The sequence below is a fragment of the Solanum tuberosum genome, unplaced genomic scaffold (assembly GCF_000226075.1).
Source record: "Solanum tuberosum cultivar DM 1-3 516 R44 unplaced genomic scaffold, SolTub_3.0 scf00184, whole genome shotgun sequence".
Lineage (NCBI taxonomy): Eukaryota > Viridiplantae > Streptophyta > Magnoliopsida > Solanales > Solanaceae > Solanum > Solanum tuberosum.
This window is the reverse complement of record NW_006239109.1, coordinates 801,800-824,805: the sequence shown is the minus strand read 5'-3', so window position 1 is coordinate 824,805 and position 23,006 is coordinate 801,800. Positions and strand designations below refer to the sequence as shown.

Sequence of the window (23,006 nt, the reverse complement as noted above, 5' to 3'; positions counted from 1 at the left end):
ACAATAAAGAATAAAAATGAATGCAGGAATAGTCATTAACACAATTTTTTTTAATTATTATTATTATTATTATTATTATTATTATAATAACAATAATAATAAATAGAATTATAGTGAAAATAAATAACTAAACAAATAGGATTCTTGGCCAAAGAGAGGTGTTCGATTTTATTCAACTCATTGTAATTATTTTCCCTCTTATTTTCCATCATTATCTAAATAAACATTCATATTTTTAATTTTGCCTCTATCTTTTATTGTAGTATTTATTTTATATATTTTTTTTTTCTTCTTCTCTCTTTTCCTTCCTCTATCCTATTTAATAGTAATTTTTTATAGTAACAAAAACACATCTTTCTTAGAATATTAATCATAAGGAACATAAATGGTTCTTTGTACTGTAAAAGAAATATCATAAAAAAGGTCGTATTTCAACATTTGATATATAGTTAAATTTTCTAATCTATCAATAATAACGTTTGAACCTTTGATAGTAATTAGCATAAGACAAAGTTGCAATAATTAATTTCCATCTAATGAATGTACAAACAAAATGCTCTTGCCTTCAAAACTTAAGAAATTACATAGAAAGAACACAATGCACATACCTTCATTAGGACCTTATTCATAAGAAAATAGATTTTTTTTAAAAAAATATTAATGAATCAATGCAGAATTTTTGAGCTCTTGTCAACATTCCCTCTGACTAACTGATCAACATCTAAGAGTCCTCTTTATTGAGTGTACCTATATTACAATATCAAATCATGGAAAATCGAACTTCCAATATGAAATAAAAAGGATAATCTTGAGTAGGAGTTTCATAAAATAAAAAAATTATGATTTTATATGGACAAATAGAGGAATCTTTAAAAAAATATACGTAATTTTTTGTACTATAATATTGTTGAACATTGGTTAGTAGTTAGTATTATTACACACAAAGTTACAATAACTAATTTGCATCTAAGCAAAAATACAAACTTGCAATAATGAAAAATTATACAAATTCAAACTAAAAAGTTACATGGAGAAAACACAAATACACACACATCGTCCTTAGAATCTTGTCATAAGAAAATATATAAAAATAAGAATACAAAATAAGTGCCCACCTTTTTGAGCTCTTGACCGGCACCTTTTTTGTCAAATTAATCAACATTCAAGAGTCTTCTTTATCGTGCCAAGTTAACACATGGATTTGATAATAGAATAATACTACAAAGAACAATGAAATATAAAAAATAATCTTGAGTAAATTTCATGAAACAAAAAACTTGTGAACTATATTGACAAAAATGGAGAAATATCATAAAGTATCTTAAATTTTATAATTTAATAGTTGAGGGTTATGAATATGAAAACTTAAAAGTCATGAAATTAATTATATTATTAAGAATTGAAGTTTAATAGATATAAGTTATGGAGGTGAAACTTTAAAAGTAAATAAAGAAGGAAAAATATAAATAAAAAAGATAAAAGAAGATCTTTATACTAAATAGAGATATAAATTTCTTGAATTGAATAAATAAAAAAAAATAAAGAAAGGAAGAGAAGTGAATTAAGAAAATGTTATAAATGTCATAAATGATGATATTTGGGTAGTAAAATCGTAATTTTTTTCCATAAAAACAAGACTTTATATTATATAGAAATAAAATATATAAAGAACTAAAAAGGGGAAAAAGTGATTTAAAGAAATAATATAAATATCATCAGGGAAGAAATTAAAATATTAAAAGAAGAAAATGAGAAATATTAAGGAAACAATAATAGCATTAATGATACAATAAATTAAATATGACTATTGGTAAAGAAAGAGTTAAATGTGACTATTTTTAATATTTAGGTAAACTTTTTATATTTTAAAATTTAAAAATGGCCAAAAATATCACAAAAAAGATAAATAATTTTCTAGCCCTTAAAAACATTGCATAAAAGGATGTTTAACATTCTCCTATATGGTAGAAATTATAGGTCAATATACAGATTTAAAATATACTCAAATATATGCGTGCATCTAAGCTCAATGAATAATATAATGTAATAATTAGTGGGAGTATTTTTTACAAAATAAGTACTGGGTTTCACATCCCAATTTTGTCTTGTTATCCCCCCCACCCCCCTCGAAGGTTCAAATCTGTTCTTACTTCTTATTGCTTTTATATGGAAATGCAAACCAATAAATTTTAAAGTGACTAGAAAATATAAAAAAAATATGAAAAAACATAATTTTATTAATTAAGATTATGGGTATAATTTAATTTCTCCTTTGATTCTGTTCTTCTAAAATTTATCCATGATTCGAGGGCCGTTAGTGGTGTATTTCTCGAACTAGCTAGGATCATTTAGATTTGACTTCTATAGAAATATTTCATGAATTTGCGGCATAGTTGAGATATCTTTTAAGGGAATTTAGTACCATTTATATAGGCATAAACTAAGTGTAAAATTGAGTAGCCTCCAAGAATTCTAATTGAAACTGAACACACTTTCTACCGTTCTAATTCGAATTAAACACGTCTTGTAGAGTCCTACAAAATTTCAATGTCTACAATGACATATCATGCATCCCCTCTTGCGTTTTAATAAAATATTTTTTTCTTTATTTGCTTGTATCATTCTTCAAAATTCCTAAGTAAGATGAATCGTTGAATTTTCTTCTCTTCTTTTCTATTATTGCCAATTTGCCATTAAATTTTGTATAGGTACATTAATAGCTTTGCCTTGTATAACATTTTTTTTTAATTTTCAACCCGTCTTACCCCGCCCCGGATAGATCCGCTCCGCATGAATTCATTCCACATAAATTTTTTTATATTTTCTTTTTCTAGTATTTGATACTAAAAATAAAATTCATAAAAATAAATTCATTTTTTCATTAAGTTGTATTAATTTAATAGGATAGTGAGAAACACGTAAGAAACTGAATTAATTTTTATTGAACCATTTTCATCTACTCTCTTGAGTATTTTAGTAGCTTTAAAGAAATTATCTTAATAAATAATGATCTATCATTCTTATAACATGTAAAAAGTTAAAATTAAGCTTAAATCCACGTAAAATCACATATACCCGCTTCACCCTGCCCCGCGTTAATTTTAAGAAAATTCACTTTAACTCGCCCCACATCCCACCCACCCCACACAACCATAGCCCGCCCCGTCGCCGATGTAGCCTTAAATCTGCCCACGCCGCCCCAATCCATTGTCATCCCTGATCCATATAATGACCACACAAACTTTATGGCTACAAGAAAATTCAAATGTTTACTGTTGTTCTGAGTCCAAGTTAATGAATAAACCTTCTAGTCTAACTACTTACATATTTCCAAGAATTTTCTTTTAAAATATTTAATTGAAAATTTCTTCATTTTATAAGTCAATCTTTGACCCATTAAGTCATTTTTGATTTTTTAAGTCAATCTTTGACCCATTAAGTCATCATGATGATATAAGACCAAGTCTCTCAAGGGTGAGGTAAGTGAGGCCTATAAATTAAGTTATGTGTCCCTTTTCTAAAATATTCTCATAACACACACAATTCATAAATTTAACATATCTATTTGTCCAAACTTTGTTACACTCTTTTGATTATACTATCAGTTAATTATAAATGGAGAGAAAAACATCTCAAATTCAACCTCCAACTTATGGAGATTTAATCACTGTTCTTAGCATCGATGGAGGTGGTATTCGAGGAATTATTCCAGCTACCATCCTGAGTTTTCTTGAATCGCAACTTCAGGTCAAATTTTCTTTTATATATATGTACACGTACATATTATATATGTTCCTAGCTAGCTAATACTGTAGTTATTACTAAACACTAAATCCTGAACCCTGAATCGTATTAAATTTTCAGGAATTGGATGGAAGCGATGCAAGACTTGCAGATTATTTTGATGTGATGGCTGGAACGAGCACCGGTGGCCTTGTAACGGCCATGCTAACGGCTCCAGATGAAAATAATCGTCCACTTTATGCTGCTAAGGATATTACACCGTTCTATTTAGAGAATTGTCCAAAAATATTTCCACAAAAGAGGTATGCATATATATAATTTTTTTTAGTGATGATCTAAGTCTAAACAAATATTAAATTTTTGTTGAATTTACAAACATATATGCAGTGGTTTATTTACTCCAATTAGGAATATTGTGCAAACTCTAATAGGATCAAAATGTGATGGCAAATACCTACATGAAGTCGTAAAGGAAAAATTGAAAGACACTCGTCTTAGTAATACTATTACTAACGTTGTTATTCCAACTTTTGATATCAAAAAGTTGCAACCAACCATTTTCTCCACTTATGAGGTACATATATATTAATTTGACGATGACTATAATTTATTACGATCTGCTTACGTTCAATCATTTTCATACTCTATGGAACTAAATATACTGAGTATGTTATTGTTGTTGTAGACGAAACGAGCAGCATGTTATGATGCAAAATTGTCGGATATTTGTATTGGTACATCAGCAGCTCCTACTTATCTTCCTGCTCATTATTTCAAAGTTGAAGATGGCAAAGACAATGTTAGAGAACATCATCTCATTGATGGTGGTGTTGCTGCTAATAATCCGGTACGTACTAAAAACATTTTATTAATATTAAGAATTTTAACTTATATACACTGACGATACAATATTTCAAGGTTTGATTGCAATGTCATATTAAGAATTTTAACTTATATACACTGACGATACAATATTTCAGGGTTTGATTGCAATATCGGAAGTAAGCAAAGAAATTTTCAAGAACAATCCGGATTTCTACCCAATAAAACCGATGGAATATGGTCGTTTTCTTGTAATATCATTAGGGACAGGAGCTGCAAAATATGAACAAAAATATAATTCATCTATGGCAGCAAAATGGGGGATTGTTGAGTGGTTATTGCACAAAGGTTCTAATCCATTAATAGAAGTATTCACACAATCAAGTGCTGATATGGTTGATTATCATAATTCTGTTGTTTTTCAAGCTCTTCGTAGTGAAGATAGTTACCTTCGAATTCAAGTAAGTTAAAGCAGGACATCTAGTGTGACATTGTCTTTACGAACATATTATTTACTCACAAGACCTTAATAATATTTTATTAATAATTTTTTTTGGTTGTAATTGACAGGAGGATGAATTGAGTGGAACAGAAGCCTCAGTAGATGTGGCTACAAAAGAAAATTTGGAGAGGTTAGTGGAAATTGGAGAAAATTTATTGAAAAAACCACTTTCAAGGATAAATTTGGAAACAGGTTTGACAGAACCAATTCCTAAAGGAGGCACTAATGAGGAAGCCCTTACGAGGTATCTCATCATAATTTTAATTGGGAAAAGGATCTGATATACCCCTCAACTTTGCCATTTATAGCTGATATACCCCTCGTTATGAAAGTGGCTCATATATACCCCTATTTATATACAAATGGCTCACATATACCCTTTTCCTCTAACGGAAATGAAAAAAAATTATTTCAGGTTAAATTTTTATTTTATTTTTAAAAAAAAAATATAATCCCATATGAGTATATTTAATCCTCCTCAAACATATATATTTTATTTAACTTTTTTTTTGTTTCAATGACTAATTTAGATTTATTATTTTGATGGTCAAATTTATTTATGTTTCACTAATATTCTTGTAAAACTTATTATAGATGACCAATTTTTTTTCTTCAAATACAAAAATTAAATTACAATATAGACCAAAAAAAAGTTGTTTTAAATTATAATATAGCCACAAAAAAATAGTTTTAAATTTTTTTCTTTACACTAAGGAATAAAAAATAAAATAAGAATAAGAATAAGAAACTAAAATAATGAAGATCAAAGAAGTCAAAAAATAATTTATGTATGAAAAATATTGAAATATACCTTGAACTTTGCTAGAAGAATCATATATACCCCTAAATAATTTTTAAGAAAATTAAAAGTCAAAAATATAAATTTAAAACTAACTTTTTCACTTCCGTTAAATGAAGGGTATATGTGAGCACATTTTTGTAACGGTAGGGGTATATGTGAGCCGTTTGTATAACGGTAAGGGTATATATGAGCCACTTTTATAACGAGGGGCATATCAGCTCCAAATGGCAAAGTTGAGGGGTATATCAGGCCCTTTTCCCATTTTAATTTGATACTACATTCGTCATAAATTATCTATCGTATTTATGATATGCTCATAAGTTAATAAAAATCTTTAATTTTGTGACAGGTTTGCAACATTATTGGTCAATGAAAGAAGACTTCGTGAGTCAAGGTCGCCACTTATTATCAAGAAAGTCTCGAAGTAATTCATGAGTCATCAAAAAAATCTTACGTATAAAAATTGAGTTTAAGTAATATTTGTTGTTAGTATAAATTTTCTAGCTATATTTCTGATGAAATTTTCAATTTTGAAACTAATATTAGGTATAGGCAGGGTAGTTCTTTGTGAAATTCGATTTATTTAATTGTAGTATTATTACGTACTAGTGTGAAAGTGTATTGATCATCATCATTCAATATTTATAATATATGTTCTTTGATATCTACGTAATTCTTAGTACAAAACTAATGTCTTATTCATAGCATTCTATATTTTCTGCTTTAACTTTGTTTAAAATAAAGTCAAAAATCAAAGGCAGAAAATATAGTCAATAAAGATATTATCCGTCCAAGTTTGAGTGAATTACTGATCTCCTAAATATATAATATATATATAGTTAATATGTTATATATTATCATAATAAAATAATATTTTTTATAAGATGCTAAAAAATTATAAAAGAACAAACAAAATAATTAAAATTTAGCAGGAATTGGACGAATTGGATAATGATTCACATTTTAGCCCATTTCAGCACAAGTAATTTTTGAGTGGATCAATAATCTACCTATTTGTTAACATAAGAGCAACTTACAAAAATAACTATATTTATAGGATTAATGAATATCAATAGCTATAAGTATGTTATTTACAATAAATGACTACAATTTATATCACTTTTTCGCTTTATTTTTGTATAGTTTTTATTTATTTATTTATACATTAACACATCTTTAAGTACAACAAACTAAATAAGGAATTGACTCTAAATATAACCCACTATCCTTACACTATTTCCATACAATGAGCAACTTCCCATAATTAACTTTATAACTAAAAATTACGTACTTATGTAAAGACATATCAGATCATATTCTTTATCAGTTTAACAAAAATTGTGATACATCATACTCAATTTTCTTGTTGTCTCCATATTTCTTATTCTGGCGTCGTAAAGGTATTAATATTTTTTTTGTTAATTCAAGTTATTGTATGTAAGCAAATTGTTGAATTTGTGAATGAAGGTTAGTATTTCGATTTTGAATAGGTGAACTACATGACAATAGATACACTAGTTGTTAAACAAAAAATGAATACACCAATATTGAATACAATGAATACATTGTTGTTAAACACAAAAATGAATACGTTGGATATAACTATACTTGTATTCCCTAATCAATTTTTTATCTTGAATATAGTACTTATCTATCTAGATATAACTGTATTCGCAAATCAACATTTCAACTTGTGCTTATATAACAATATAAGAATCTATGTAAATAAATATATATACATTTCAACACTGTTGTTAAGCAAAAATATGGATACATTAGACAAACGAGCAAAAAAGATACAATTTGTGGGTATCAAACTGTATAAGTATGGATACATTAGACAAACGAGTAAAAAAGATACAATTTATGGGTATCAAACTGTATAAGTAATCTTCTAAATAAAATTTTGGAAAGGACAATAATATAGTATTGATGTATCCAACTATACTTGAATTTCCTAATCAACTTTTTAAATTTGACAAGTACTTATGTATTCAAATATAATTATATTCACAGATCAACAGTTCAACTTGTGGTTATATATTAATACAAATGTCTATGTATATAAGTATTCTAATATATATAAAATTGACAATCAAATAATATATTATTTTTATCTTCTTAAATTCAATTTAATCCGCTTATTTGATACCTCTAATTAAAATGAAAATGAAGATAATAAAAAGCAAAGTATTTACCTTAAAATGCTCACTTACTTTGATCCCAATATAAATATTTTCTACATTTTTTCTGACCGCTGACATCAGCACAGGCAACTATGCTGTGTCAGCATGACATCAACGACCATTTTTTTCCTACTTTTAAACAGTATAATTATGCCAAACTTCCCAATTTAACTAATTAAATAATCTTTGAAAAATTCATCTCCAATGATAGAAGTACCATAGACTAGTTCCATTGTTGTAAGCAAGAATAAATAATTCTTTTTGAAAAAATTGATCATTTCTCTTAATGTAACTATAACTATTTCTTTCACGATAAGAAAAGTATTAATTAACTCTCAAATAATATTACAAGGCTGAAATTAAATCTAACAAAGTGCTCCATAGAGATAGGTGAATGTGGTCCACTTTGCTAGGGTGGATTCAAAATTTAAAGTTTACGAGTTTTGGGTTATAATTCTTCAAAGTTATCGAGTCTTAAATTTATATTTTTTCTAATTCAATTTGCTTGTCCAATTTTAATTATATGTACATAATTTAAGAAACTAAAGAAAATTTTGTGATTTTAAACAGAAGATATGTAAAATTTATTAAAATGACCTTTAATTTTGTGATGTTAAATATGACTTGTGAAAAGTTAAAATTAATAAAAATATGATTTTTTTTAAAAAAAAATTAGATTGAACAAGAAAGAAAGTGATCAAGTGATTCATACATAGTCAATAATTTTTCATTTTTTGGGATTTGACCATTTCTCTTAATTTAACTCATTTCTTTCACGATAAGAAATATTAATTAACTTTAAAATAATCTCACGAGGTAGAAATCAAAATTGAACAAAGTGCTCCATAGTTTTAGATAGATGTGGTCCATTCCGTCAGAGTCAAAATTTAATATTTATGATTTTTAGATTATATCCGTTTGAAGTTATCGAGTCTTCAAATATATATCTTTTTGATAAACACGAAATTTGAATAAAAAATTATCTAAATTAATAAAAAGAATTGTGTTAAATTTTCTCTTCTTGATCTTCAGTCTTTTTACTAATACATGTTTACCATAATTTTGTTACTTAATTATTTTTATTGAAATTTTCTTCATTTGATAAGTCAATCTTGTACTCTTTAAGTCACCAAGTCTCTCAAGAGCATGGCCTATAAATATATAGTGCCTTATACATTAACAAAAATATCATAAATTAAACTAGTTCAATAAACTACTTCATAAGATAATTAAATTTCAAAAAAATCATAAAATTATTTGATTTAACAGCATTTTTTAATACCCTCTTTTGATTAAGTAATGGAAAGAAAAACATCTCAAATTCAACCTCCAACTTATGGAGATTTCATCACTGTTCTTAGCATCGATGGAGGTGGTATTCGAGGAATTATTCCAGCTACCATACTTAGTTTTCTCGAATCTCAACTTCAGGTTTAATTTTCTCTATACTTGCATACATCTCTATGCTTTCTGTTCGATTTTATGTGGTACTATCTTTAAATTTTTGCATACGTGTGACATAAAATAATATTCAAAATTTACATGAAGGAGTTTGATGGAAAAGATGCAAGACTTGCAGAATACTTTGACGTCATTGCCGGAACGAGCACCGGTGGCCTCGTGACGGCAATGCTAACGGCACCAGATGAAAATAATCGTCCGTTTTATGCGGCGAAAGATATTACTCCGTTCTATTTGGAGCACTGTCCAAAGATTTTTCCACAAAATAAATGGTACGTACATATTTTAACAATTTTGATCGCTCTATATATACTGTCTTTTAATTTCATTTGTAATATGTAACTAACAACGTTTTAATTTTTATTTTTTTTGGTGAATTTTTTACAAATATGTAGTGGTTTGTTTGCTTCGATGAGGAAGATGGTGCAAGCTCTAATAGGACCAAAATATGATGGGAAATACCTACATGAAGTCATCAAGGAAAAATTGAAAGATAGTTTACTTAGTAATACTATCACTAACGTTGTTATTCCCACTTTTGATATCAAGAAGTTGCAACCAACTATTTTCTCCACTTATGAGGTATAGATTTTCCAACATTAACAACATTTTCCGTATAATTTTAATAACGAGACATAATCAAGATGACGTATAAGTAGATCTTACTCTTACTTTATGAAAATAGAGATATCGTTTCCAATATAACATTTGCTCATGTATAACATATTTAAAAGGCCAGTTTTTTGAAAAGGAAACATAGTAATGAAGAAGCTAAGTTATATCGAAAATAATGGATAAAAGAGCCGTAGCAGCAACAACAACAATACAATAACTGAACCACAAGAAACAACATGTAATAGTTAATTCGAAGAATATATAGTAGGAGAGTAATAATAATAATAAGGAAATTAAACAAGACACCGCTCAACTACCTATTGATCACCTTTCACTCTAAATCCTCAACCTCCCTTAATCTTCCACCTAAGGTCATGCATGTCCTCGATAATCAATAAATAACCTTAATATTTACAACATATATAATCACTCATGTATACCGGCCACGACTACTATATATTTATTGGCTAGCTAGCTAACTATATAATATGATGACGATTGACGACTATTACAATTAGGTAGGGGTAAGGTCTGCTTACATATCCTACTTTTTGTTGCAGACGAAACGATCTGCACGTTATGATGCAAAATTATCCGATATTTGTATTAGTACATCAGCAGCTCCTACTTATCTTCCTGCTCATTATTTCAAAGTTGAAGATGACAAAGGAAATATTATAGAACATAATCTCATTGATGGTGGCGTTGCTGCTAATAATCCGGTACGTACGTACTAAAACACTTTATATATACTACTAAGAATTTAACTTATATGCACTGACGATACAATAAAATTAAATTCATATACTCTATTATTTTTCAGTGTTTAATTGCAATATCAGAAGTAAGCAAAGAAATATTGAAGGAAAACCCAGATTTCTTCCCAATAAAGCCAATGGATTATGGTCGTTTCCTTGTAATATCAATAGGGACAGGAGCTCCAAAACTTGAACAAGAATATAATTCATCCATGGCAGCCAAATGGGGTATCGTCGATTGGTTATTTCACAAAGGTTGCACACCATTGTTTGAAGTATTCACACAATCAAGTGCTGATATGATTGATTATCATAATTCTGTTGTTTTTCAAGCTCTTCATAGTGAAGATAGTTACCTTCGAATTCAAGTAAGTATCATCTATCGAAAACAGTCTCTCTATACTTCTCCAGACTCTACTATATAACGACATTGGATATATTATTGTAATTTGTTATTTTTTGGTTGTTGAACCTAATTAATTAACAGGAGGATGGACTAAGTGGAACAGAAGCTCAGTGGATGTGGCTACAAGGAGAATTTGGAGAGGTTAGTGGAAATTGGAGAAAAATTATTGAAAAACCACTTTCAAGGGTAAATTTGGAAACAGGTTTAGAACCAATTCCTAAAGGAGGCACTAATGAAGAAGCCCTTAAGAGGTATATCATCAATACTTCCGTTTAAAATTATTTGTCCTATTTTTTTAACATATTCGTTTAAGTAAATATTAATTAAGAGTTTTTGATTATTTTATTTGTATTTATGTTTGGTAATCGATATTCGTTTTGGAATCCAACTAATTTAGATTCGCACCACGAGACTTGACTAATCCAGTTTCGCACCACATGAGGCTCCGTTCAGAGAGGGTCACTTTTTACTAAGGATTATTTCATACTAGGACATTAATTTAATTAAGAATAGAGCAATTCACATAGTTTGTGGTATAGAAGGAATATTACTTTGACTCTTTGAGAAAAGAGTAGGAAGTTTTAAAACAAAACAACGCTATTATTTGACAACAAAAAGGTGTTTGAAAAGTCGTCCCTTGTTCTTTTGCGTGACTAAATTAATATATTAAAAATTAATTAATCAAACCATACAAAATAATTTAAAATATTTTTGTATTATGAATGTATTTTAGCTAGTCATTACTATTACTATGTCATAAAAATTGAGTCATTAAAATATTTTTTTATTTTTATAGGTTTGCAAAATTATTGGTCGATGAAAGAAGATTGCGTGAGTCAAGATCGCCAGTTACCAAAAATGTCTCGCAGTAATATAGTCATAAAGAAAATCCTACGTCAGGAAATTAAATTAAATTTAAATAATGTATATTATAAGTGTAAATTTCTCTATATTGATATATATTGTTTGTTCTTCCTATAAAATTTGTCGTATTTATAATATAATTTTTCATGGCGACATATACGAATTGCCACAAAAATCTATGCTACGGATTATATGAATAACTTTTTTCTCCTTTTAATAAATGAAGCTTGAAAATGTAGTTTTGATAAATAATGAGTTAACTAATTATAATTTAAATAATCAAAGTTTTCCTTCAACCCGTTAATGATTATGAAAAATAAAATGATAATGGGGAAGCACATTGTCTATGTCATTTCCTTGTCAATATAGAGAAATTGTTGTCTTGTTTCCATGTAAAGAACAAAATTAATTAGAAACTAACTTATCTAATTTTTCGTCACTACTTACGTTTATTATAAATAGTGATTTTAAAAAGCTTCATGATTATAATATGAAAAATATTAATTTGTTTTTAGAAGTTTGAATCTTGCGGGATAACTCATAACTATATATATAGTTTTGTCTAATGAATCAAAATTTGCCAGAGTTGAGGCAAACAAATAGATATTGATAAATTATTCGAATAATTGTCTAAAAAAAAGTCAATTTTGGTGCTTAGTCTCCTTAAAAAACATTTTTCATGAAAAATGATTTCCCTTACTTATGGATTAAAGTTAAATTTTTTTTTAGATTTAACATAACATTCCTCATTCCAATGAAAATTATTTCTTTTAATTTAACTTACATAAGGTCAGGTGAGAGGCTTTTGTTTACTATATAAAAAAAAAAATTCTATATGTCGATGGTTATCTAAATATATAGGATAACATATATTTTTTTTTATTACTAAAATGTCTCATATATATTTCACCGGACTTGAATCATGTCTGCCAAACAATCTCAATATATATAGTGTAAGATAATTTCACATATCATGGTCAAAATGGGACAAGTGTTTTAACGTCTTATTGTGATATTCGATTTGTCTTGATTTTTGATTGATGAACAAAAAAAGAAAAAAAAAACAATTAATGGATTTTGGACTCATTCAGCTACGTGTCCTTTGGACCCTTCGATGGTCCAATATCAATAAAAGCAAGCTATTGCCCCTTATGTTGGAATGCTGAGGAAAGAGTGTATTTTTCATAAGTCATTTTAAAATATGAGATTTGTAATGTTGAAAATAAAATAAGTTATGTGATTTATAATCTTTAAAATAAACTATATGTTACCACAAGTAAAAGTGACATAATATTACAAAACTTATTTATTTTTTTTTCTTTTTTTTTTAACACCACCATTAACAGTGGGTGTTTAACATGACCCCTACATGTAGACTACTTCAAAAGTCATTATGCATTGATTAAGATAAACTTTCTATTCTTAACTTTGACTTTGAGATTTGGTCTTCCTTAATAATCATTCTTCATTTAGGGTTTAATTTGATGAGGCAAAGATATAGATTATAGACTGAATGAAGAAAAAATCTACCTTTCTAGATATATCAACATTAGAAGGAGAGTCAGCAATTGGCTTCCGTGTAGGAATGCAAAATTTGAAAATATTCTATTCATGATCGTTTTTAAATTTTGTGATTGACATATATAAATTGAATAAAAGTAATATATTCAGTATAATTCTATAAGTAAGATTTAAGAGGGTAGAATGTAAACGCTAGACCTTCTGAATTCAAATATAAACAATACAATTTTCGTTGAAAAAGTTAAAATAATAAAACATGAGATAATGTTGCATTGAATTTGATAAGATAATATGAGATATTGAAATAGTGTTGACTTATTATCGTGCTCAAAATTTGAAAAAATAACAAATTTATCTTTTTATAAACAGACAACAATAAATGAACCTCCAACATCAAGCCCAACTTCGAATTAAAATGGATCTTTAGGAAAAAGTGGATGGGATGTGGAGGTAGGAGTGGGGGCACAAACAAAATCAATTTGAAACCCAAGTCATTATTTAAGGGAAAATTATGTAGTTAAGCAAACTTATACTACTTAATTACTCATCATAGCTATAGTTTGCTATAATTATCATTTGCGACTAACATTAACCATTAATTATGTGGGCTGACTTCGAGTTTGTATAATTAGTCACGTTTGTATATGTATAATTCGCCACATTTGTATTATTCGCAACTAACAGTTCGTTGTTTGATTTGTATACGATGGTTTGTATTTGTATATGACGATAAAATTTCCTTTGGTTTTTCAGTTTTGTCATCATATACATTCAATCTTTTTGTGTATAACTTTCTAAAGTTTGTATAAACGTGTAGTTTTCGGATTTTGTATAATATAATTTATATAATGTAATTTGTATAATATATTTTGTATAATGCTTATATGTTTATGTTTGTATCAATTCGTTATTTCGAGTTGTATTATATTTGTATAATTCGAGACTTTATATTACTCAATTATACAAAAACATGCGAATTATACAAACGTACCTGCGAATTATACAAACGAGATGCGAATTATACAAATTATTGTCTTCTTTTGCTCGCCTCTCTCCTCCCTCTCCCATTCTCGCTCGCCTCTCCCCTCCCTCTCCCAATCTCGCTCGCCTCTCCCCTCCCTCTCCCAATCTCGCTCGCCTCTCCCCTCCCTCTCCCAATCTCGCTCGCCTCTCCCCTCCCTCTCCCAATCTCGCTCGCCTCTCCCCTCCCTCTCCCAATCTCGCTCGCCTCTCCCCTCCCTCTCCCAATCTCGCTCGCCTCTCCCCTCCCTCTCCCAATCTCGCTCGCCTCTCCCCTCCCTCTCCCAATCTCGCTCGCCTCTCCCCTCCCTCTCCCAATCTCGCTCGCCTCTCCCCTCCCTCTCCCAATCTCGCTCGCCTCTCCCCTCCCTCTCCCAATCTCGCTCGCCTCTCCCCTCCCTCTCCCAATCTCGCTCGCCTCTCCCCTCCCTCTCCCAATCTCGCTCGCCTCTCCCCTCCCTCTCCCAATCTCGCTCGCCTCTCCCCTCCCTCTCCCAATCTCGCTCGCCTCTCCCCTCCCTCTCCCAATCTCGCTCGCCTCTCCCCTCCCTCTCCCAATCTCGCTCGCCTCTCCCCTCCCTCTCCCAATCTCGCTCGCCTCTCCCCTCCCTCTCCCAATCTCGCTCGCCTCTCTCCTCTCTCTCCCAATCTCTCTCACCAGAATATACAAATACATATGTATAATATACAATTATCTAATCGATATACATATAAATTTCACCTCTCTCCCACTCTCTACCCTCTCTCCTTCCTCTCCCAGTCTCGCTCGCCACTCTCCTCTCTATAACATGTAGCTACGAATCGTAATTAGTAATTATAGCTATGGAGCATAATTAGACTATTTTTGAGTGGCTATATGCGAAAGTTCCTCATGACCTTATAATCGAATCGTCATGCATCTGTCAGGTGAATGTTTCAAATTTTTAATATTAATTGTCCGAATTGGAAAGTTGCCTTTAATATAACGACCTTATAGGTCACCTAGAACCCTTTATTTTTGCGTAGTTATAAACATTTGAATTAGTCTAAGAGAAATACACGTATTCAAAGCATTCAAAGTTTAATCTGATCTCCAAACTTGAGATTTGATCATTGTTCTTAGCATATATGTCGGGATGATGGAGAAATAAAAAATTTATATAGGACCATCATAATCATACTTAATAAAATATTGCTTCAAGTTAAAGGATATATATACGGAATTAATGTTGTAGTATTAAAGAACATTCTAATTTTTGACTGATGATTTTTTTTTAAAAAAATCTTTATTTATTTTGCTTATTTTGTTATTTTACTATCGTTATTTCCTTTTTTATCATTTTTCATTATCTTTTTTAGAGTCGAGAATCATTAGAAACAACTGTCATATTCCATAAAAATAAAAATAAGATCTCTATATTGTACACACGTTTGTTGTTGATTTTATAATTCTTTATTTTTCAAATTAACAAAGTCTCCAAGCGTACAATTTTGCATTTGAAATCGTCTTCTAATCAACAATAAGTGGAATAAATAATATATAGTATTTAATATATTCTTGCTTGTTTTGACTACTCTATTTCTTTATTATATACACAAATACAAAGTATATTTTAAAACGCTAAGTCATAAATCATAATGTTGATCTCTGATGTACTCCAGATGCATCCCTTTTTTTTCCCGCTCTTTTTTTCTTTTCTTTTCCTTATGGATTTTATATATAAAAAAACATATAATTATATTAATAACAACAGAAATTTCCTTAGAAATTTTTTTCAACTAACTTCGGTGGCCCATGAAACTGGTTGTTTAAAGCCTATTACATGTTAATCAAAAAGGAGTTATTTTTAGCCTATTACATGTTAATCTAAATAAGTAATTATAAATGAATGAGTTGAGTTGAATTTAAGAAATTAAAACCAGATCAAAACTCAACTGATTCATATTTCATGTGGGTCGAAAACGGATCATGTAATAAATTAACAGGAAAAAATTTCTCTGTGTACGAAAAAGTGCGTACGAACATTTAATGTTATAATTATCTGTTCTTTAAATTAATTAGTTGTGGACAATACATCGCTATGAAGAAGTCAGAAAAGTTCTTCTCAACTTAATGTTACACACCTAAAAATGACAGCTTTTATTATTTACAACTAATTCGGGGTGACACTTTCAAAAAGATTTTTTCCATGGTTCGAATTTGAGACATTTAATTAAGGGCGGAACAGTCACACCACTATATTATAACCCATATTAATATAAATTGCAATCCTTCTCATATATTAATATGATGAAAAAATACGTCTTAAAATATTAACTAAAATTTAATGCAATTTAACTATCGAAAAGTAATAAGTAAATTACGAAATGAGTACTAGGCTAAGAATTACTACATGAAAGCTACATATGTTGAAAATTAAATATATTCAACGTTTACTTTTCTCGAAAAAAATACTAATATGGATACTTTTCTGCACTTAATAAATGAATCTTTGAATATTTGACTTGTTTTGATAAATACATGTCAAGAGTTAAAAGACTTTGTGAATTGTGCCCCTTCTAAGTAACAACATTATTTAAAAACTAAATTGATGAGTTTACTAATTCAAATTAAAATAGATTAAGTAATTAAAATTCCCCTTCAACTCTTTAATTCTGATAATTAAAATGATAATGGGGGAGCACATTATCTACGGCATTTGCTTGTCAATACAGAAAAATTGTGTCATCAACGTATACAGATTTTATATTAATTAACAATATATGATTTAATTTGACCACGTTATAACAAGAAACTAGTCTTATTTTTCATTACAACTTAAACTTATTATAAATAAGTTATCTAAAACGCTTCATGAATCATGATATAAAAAATATTTGTGTATAGAAGCTTAAATCTCGCAAGATAACTATAATTTAATTTAAATCATGCTTATATATTAACAAATGTACTCTTGATTTAATTTAGCATCTGTTATACTAAGCTATTATCTAAACTAAAACGCTTCATCATATATATAATATGAAAAAGATTTGTTTATAGAAGTTTAAAATGATACTCCCTCTATTTCAATTTTATTTCTCATGTTTTGACTTGACACGGATTTTAAAAAATAAAAAAGACTTTTGAATCTTATGATCTTAAATTAAAAATATGTCAAATGCACTAAAATGTTTTTAAAACTTGTGATCTTAAACATATTGTGATATGAAAAGCTGGAATTAAGAAAAAGAAACTTATATTCTTTCGAAACAGACTAAAAAAAAAAGTAACACGAAATATTCAAATAATTGTCTCAAAAATATTTCTTGTAACCTGAAAGTTTTTTTGTACAAACCCTTAATTGTGGGTCGTCTTTGACTGATTCTAGATATAATATATTCCTGGTCATCACTCGTTATTTTTTCTTAATTAAATAAATAATATATCTATCTCCAAAAAATTATCCAAAATTTACAAGTTGAAGAAGCAACTTAATGTGTACTGAGGACTATAAATAGATGGTTTGGCATTTGTTAGATATATCAATATAAAGTTAAATCAATATTTTTTCTAGAAATTTTACTTGTTTCATAAACTCTTAGCAATATTATATAAGTAAGTTTTATATAATACTCATATTCATCAAATTAAACCAAATTAATGAAAAAGGTAATGTTATCATCAAGTGGTTCATTAAAGTTGCAACCTCCAACTTATGGTAAACTCATAACAATTTTAAGTATCGATGGAGGTGGCATTAGAGGAATTATTCCAGCAACTATTCTTGAATATCTTGAATCTCAACTCCAGGTAAAACTAATAACATTACGTAACACATTTTTTCGTTTTAGTTTGTTCAAAAAAACAAAAATAACACCCTTATTCTATATTCAGAAACAACTTTTTATTTTTTTTACATGTATTGACATTTTTTTATAACCACATATATTACATATAATCACAAATTTCAAGAGTTCGGGATCCTACTAGCTCAGCTGGTTGGCTACCTGAACTTTCACCTCGTTGATGAGACTTAGATTCCCGAGTTTAATTATTAATATAGGAATTGGATGGTGAGGATGCAAGACTTGCAGATTACTTTGATATAATAGCAGGAACAAGTACTGGTGGCCTTGTTACAGCCATGTTAACAGCTCCAAACAAAGACAAACGTCCTATGTTTGCTGCTAAAGACATAAAGCCATTTTATCTTGAGCATGGTCCTAAGATATTTCCACAAAAAGGGTAAATAATATATTCAATTCTTGTTTAAGTGCTAATTATAAATTATCTTAATTAGACTGATAATTACTTTAATTAAACAATTTCACAGGATGTTATTTTTTGGATCAATAGTGAAGACATTGAAGTCTTTAATTGGACCAAAGTATAATGGGAAGTATCTTCATCAAGTCATAAAGGAGAAATTAGGGGAGACTTATATACATGAGACTTTGACTAATGTGGTTATTCCAACTTTTGATATCAAGAATCTACAACCAACAATTTTCTCCACTTTTGAGGTAATTTTTTTAAGTTTATGTGAATAATAATATTTTTGCCTAATTCTTCAAAAGCACCAATATAATTTCCCTTAATCCCTTCTTCCATGACAATAATAATGACAAAGAAATGGATTTTAGTAATAATAATTGTGACTTGTCATCAGGGTATATATATTCTTTAATTTAAGGAGTCAGTTTGATGTGAGGTATAAGATATAAATTATCTCAAGATAAGATGCAAGATTATTTTATCCTATGTCTAGTTGAAGGTATTAGATTGATAGTCCTCCAACCATTTATATCATTGTGATGTGATAAGTTGTCTATATATATACTGGTGGGATAACCTTATCGCAAGGTAACTTATTTTAGGATGATTAATCCTAGAGTAACTTGTTCCTAATTACAATACTTCCTACAAATTTACTATCATTTTTTACTAAAACCATCCATTTACGAGTTATGTTGGGCATAGCAAGTCACATATCCAAAAAATTGGGACAATTTGATGGCACATGGCCCAAAAAGAAGATATCAAAACTTTAGAAAAAATTTGTGTGTTTTTTGTTGGGATTGATTTGTTTTGATATAGTCATGATGGAAAGTAAAAGCGAATACTCTATAAGTTTAATTTAATAATCACATAATTATCGACCAACATAAAATGATTATAAATTAATCGAGTTGGATGATGATTATTCCATTGTTTATTAGTCAAACATATTTTAACCCGTTCAAATTTAACAGGCGAGAGAAAAACCATTAATGGATGCTAAGCTTTCAGATATATGCATTAGTACATCTGCTGCTCCAACTTATCTTCCTGCACATTATTTCAAGACTCAAGACAAAGATGACAATTTCCATGAGTTCAATCTTGTTGATGGTGGAGTCGCAGCTAATAATCCAGTACGTACATTACTATATATATTTCGAGTATATTCTAAAGACATTTTCGAAAAAATAAATCATAACTTCAATTAACAAATTCATTAGTGACGTGTCACTATCCTGTTGGTATCCATGAAAAATTCCTCCGCACGGGGAATACATTATTTTTAAAAATATACATATTTTTCACTCTCCAATCGAACACTGAAAACATTTTTTCCTATTTAGAAGTATGTGTCATAAAATGTCATTTTTTCTTATATATGTTTTGGTAATTGCTTTTTGCAGGCCCTTGTTGCTACAAGTCAAGTGACCAAACAAATAATGGCTGGAAATCCAGATTTTTTTCCAATTAAACCCATTGATTATGGAAGATTTTTGGTGATTTCTGTAGGCACTGGATCTGCAAAAGTTGAACAAAAATATAATGCTAAAATTGCATCAAAATGGGGTATATTGGGATGGCTACTTAATGGAGGATCAACTCCAATTGTTGATGTGTTTACTCAAGCAAGTGGTGATATGGTTGATTTTCATATTTCTGTTGTTTTCCAAGCTCTTCATTCCGAAGAAAATTACCTTCGTATTCAGGTACAAGTTCTATATACTGACAGCGTAAAAAAAATTTACAACTATTTATTTGTGACAGGTCACTTATCATGTTATACCATATTATACTCATTACAAAAATTAGTTAAAATCAAAGGTGGACCCAAAATTTGGATCATCTAACATGCATGATCAACTTTTGGTAGTGTGATAATGTAAATAAAATAAAAATTACACTAGCTAATTTATGTGTATATTAGTCGAACTTCTTTCTTATAAGATATTGAGTCAAGGATTTTTTTGGAAACAATCTCTTTATCTTCACAAGATATATAGTGGTAAAATCAGCGTATACTCTATCTTTCTCAGATCCTTATGTCGGATTTAATTTACTGGATATGTTGTTGTTGTTAGAAAGTTTTAGATTTTATGACGATTTATCAACTAAAATAATTATTCTGTTTATTGATTAATGGTAGGATGACACATTAAGTGGAACAGACTCCTCTGTTGACATATCAACCAAAGAGAACATGAACAAATTGGTTGAAATTGGGACAAATTTATTAAAGAAACCAGTTTCAAGGGTAAATCTACAGACAGGTCTATTTGAACAAAGCAAAAAAGATGACACAAATGAAGAAACTTTGAAAAGGTAAATATTATTTAAGCCTCTTGTGAATATTACTATATTATTATCATTATTAACTAATAGTAGTAATTAGCAATATATAAACTTTGTAACGAATAATATAATTGATCATCTCTAATTCTATTTATTGGTAAATTAACAACAACAATAAAATTGTTAGCTACGAAATATTTAACGATAGAATTGCAACGAAATTGATCATGTATATTTTTTGACAGGTTTGCAAAGTTACTTTCACAAGAAAAAAGACTCAGGGATTCCAAGTCACCTCATACAAGCAAAACCTCAGAGTAGAATATCATATATATTTGTTTAGAACACACAAAAAATTATTTAATTAATACTTGTATTTAATTAACTCAGTATTTATTTAATTTGTAATAAATGACGTGTGAAATTCAAATCGTGTGTGATGTACAGTGTAAAATTATTGTTAATATTCATAAGAACATATTTACTAGTTGGTCGTGTTTAAGTTCATAGCGTATTTTTAAAATTATGGGTTCTGGTATACTAGTATTTTGTTGTAATTATGATTAATTTTTACATATGCCTCGTCCTGCAGTTTAATTATTTTGTTCCATTATAGCAGTTGACTTTTCGTCACCTAGTTCATCTGTATGGTCCATTTGGCCATAGATTTTCCAAATAATATTTTAAAAATTATTTGGCAAATAATATTTTTCCATACAATTTGCCATTATTTGGTAATATTTTTGGCAAATATCCCAAATTCTCAAATACTAGTTTTTCTGGTATTTGGGCTAAATCTCATTATTTGGAATCTTTTAAAAATTGAAATTTTACCCCAAACTTTTATCTTTTATAAAAACACCCTCTATAGTAGTTGTTTGTGTCGTATTACATAATTTTTCACGTGAACACCAAAGTAGTGATGAAATATTCAGTGAATATTAAATGATGATATGGTTGTTGATGAAAATGATGAACAATCGGCTCAGAGTAACAAAGTCATGTGCTTTGTCTACTTCACGATGTATGGAATGATGCTTGTTGCACTCACTCCAAACTACCACATTGCTCTAGAGTCATGGACACATTTTGTTATTGTTGCAACGAAGATCCAATTGACTTGTAATACAAACTTATGGTTAGTTTTGATATTTTTAAAACTTATGGGTATAAATCATATTTTTCTAGAAAAGTGAAATATATTTCTCAAATACTATGGCCAAACACATGGTGAAATTTCACCCAAATAATATTTGCCAAGAATATAGAAATATATGGTCAAACGCTAGCTATATATCCCTCATTGGTCATACATTTTGAAAATAATTTTTCGTGACCTTATCAATCTCTATGTAATCCCTGTGCAACGTAACTTATAGTGTAGTCTAAAGGTGTATTCAGTATGGAGGAAAAAGATTTTTTTTCTAAATTTGTCGTTGATCAAAATTCTTAAAGAATATTTTTTTAAGAAAATAGATTTCTTAAAAATGAGAAAAATGACTTTCCTGCAAGTGGAAGTTGGAAAAACAAGTTTCACCAGCGATATTCCTCGTTGATTATGCCCACCCTCCAATAACGTAACATACCTCATCACTATCCCCACCACTCATAATATCTGCCTAAATTACATACAAATGTTACTAAGATAAAAAAAAATCGCTTAAATACCTAAATATAAGAAATTAAAATAAGTAAAAAATCAATTTATTTTTTTATTTAAAAGAAAAACAACTAAAAACATGAAAAGCATTTTTTTTCCCTCAGAGGTAATGG

At 28.8% G+C, this 23,006-nt stretch overlaps 2 protein-coding genes and 1 pseudogene across 2 annotated transcripts; all 3 read left to right on the top strand.

The window, feature by feature from the left end:
* The first annotated feature begins 3,540 nt into the window (after positions 1–3,540).
* LOC102578561 (patatin-like protein 2) lies at positions 3,541–6,501 on the top strand. Its single transcript, XM_006354849.2, has 7 exons — positions 3,541–3,747; positions 3,865–4,046; positions 4,132–4,318; positions 4,430–4,591; positions 4,725–5,027; positions 5,137–5,312; positions 6,220–6,501. Exons 1-7 carry the CDS (start codon positions 3,616–3,618, stop codon positions 6,296–6,298), a joined length of 1,221 nt encoding a protein of 406 aa, XP_006354911.1. The 5' UTR covers positions 3,541–3,615; the 3' UTR covers positions 6,299–6,501.
* Positions 6,502–9,159: 2,658 nt separating this feature from the next.
* On the top strand, positions 9,160–12,304 carry LOC102578237 (patatin-like protein 2; annotated as a pseudogene).
* Positions 12,305–18,221: 5,917 nt separating this feature from the next.
* LOC102605543 (patatin-like protein 2) lies at positions 18,222–21,719 on the top strand. The gene is made up of 7 exons (XM_006354845.2): positions 18,222–18,473; positions 18,727–18,908; positions 18,997–19,186; positions 19,916–20,077; positions 20,348–20,650; positions 21,088–21,263; positions 21,479–21,719. The coding sequence occupies exons 1-7, from the start codon at positions 18,324–18,326 to the stop codon at positions 21,552–21,554; spliced, it is 1,239 nt and encodes a 412-aa protein (XP_006354907.2). The 5' UTR covers positions 18,222–18,323; the 3' UTR covers positions 21,555–21,719.
* The last annotated feature ends 1,287 nt before the right edge of the window (positions 21,720–23,006 follow it).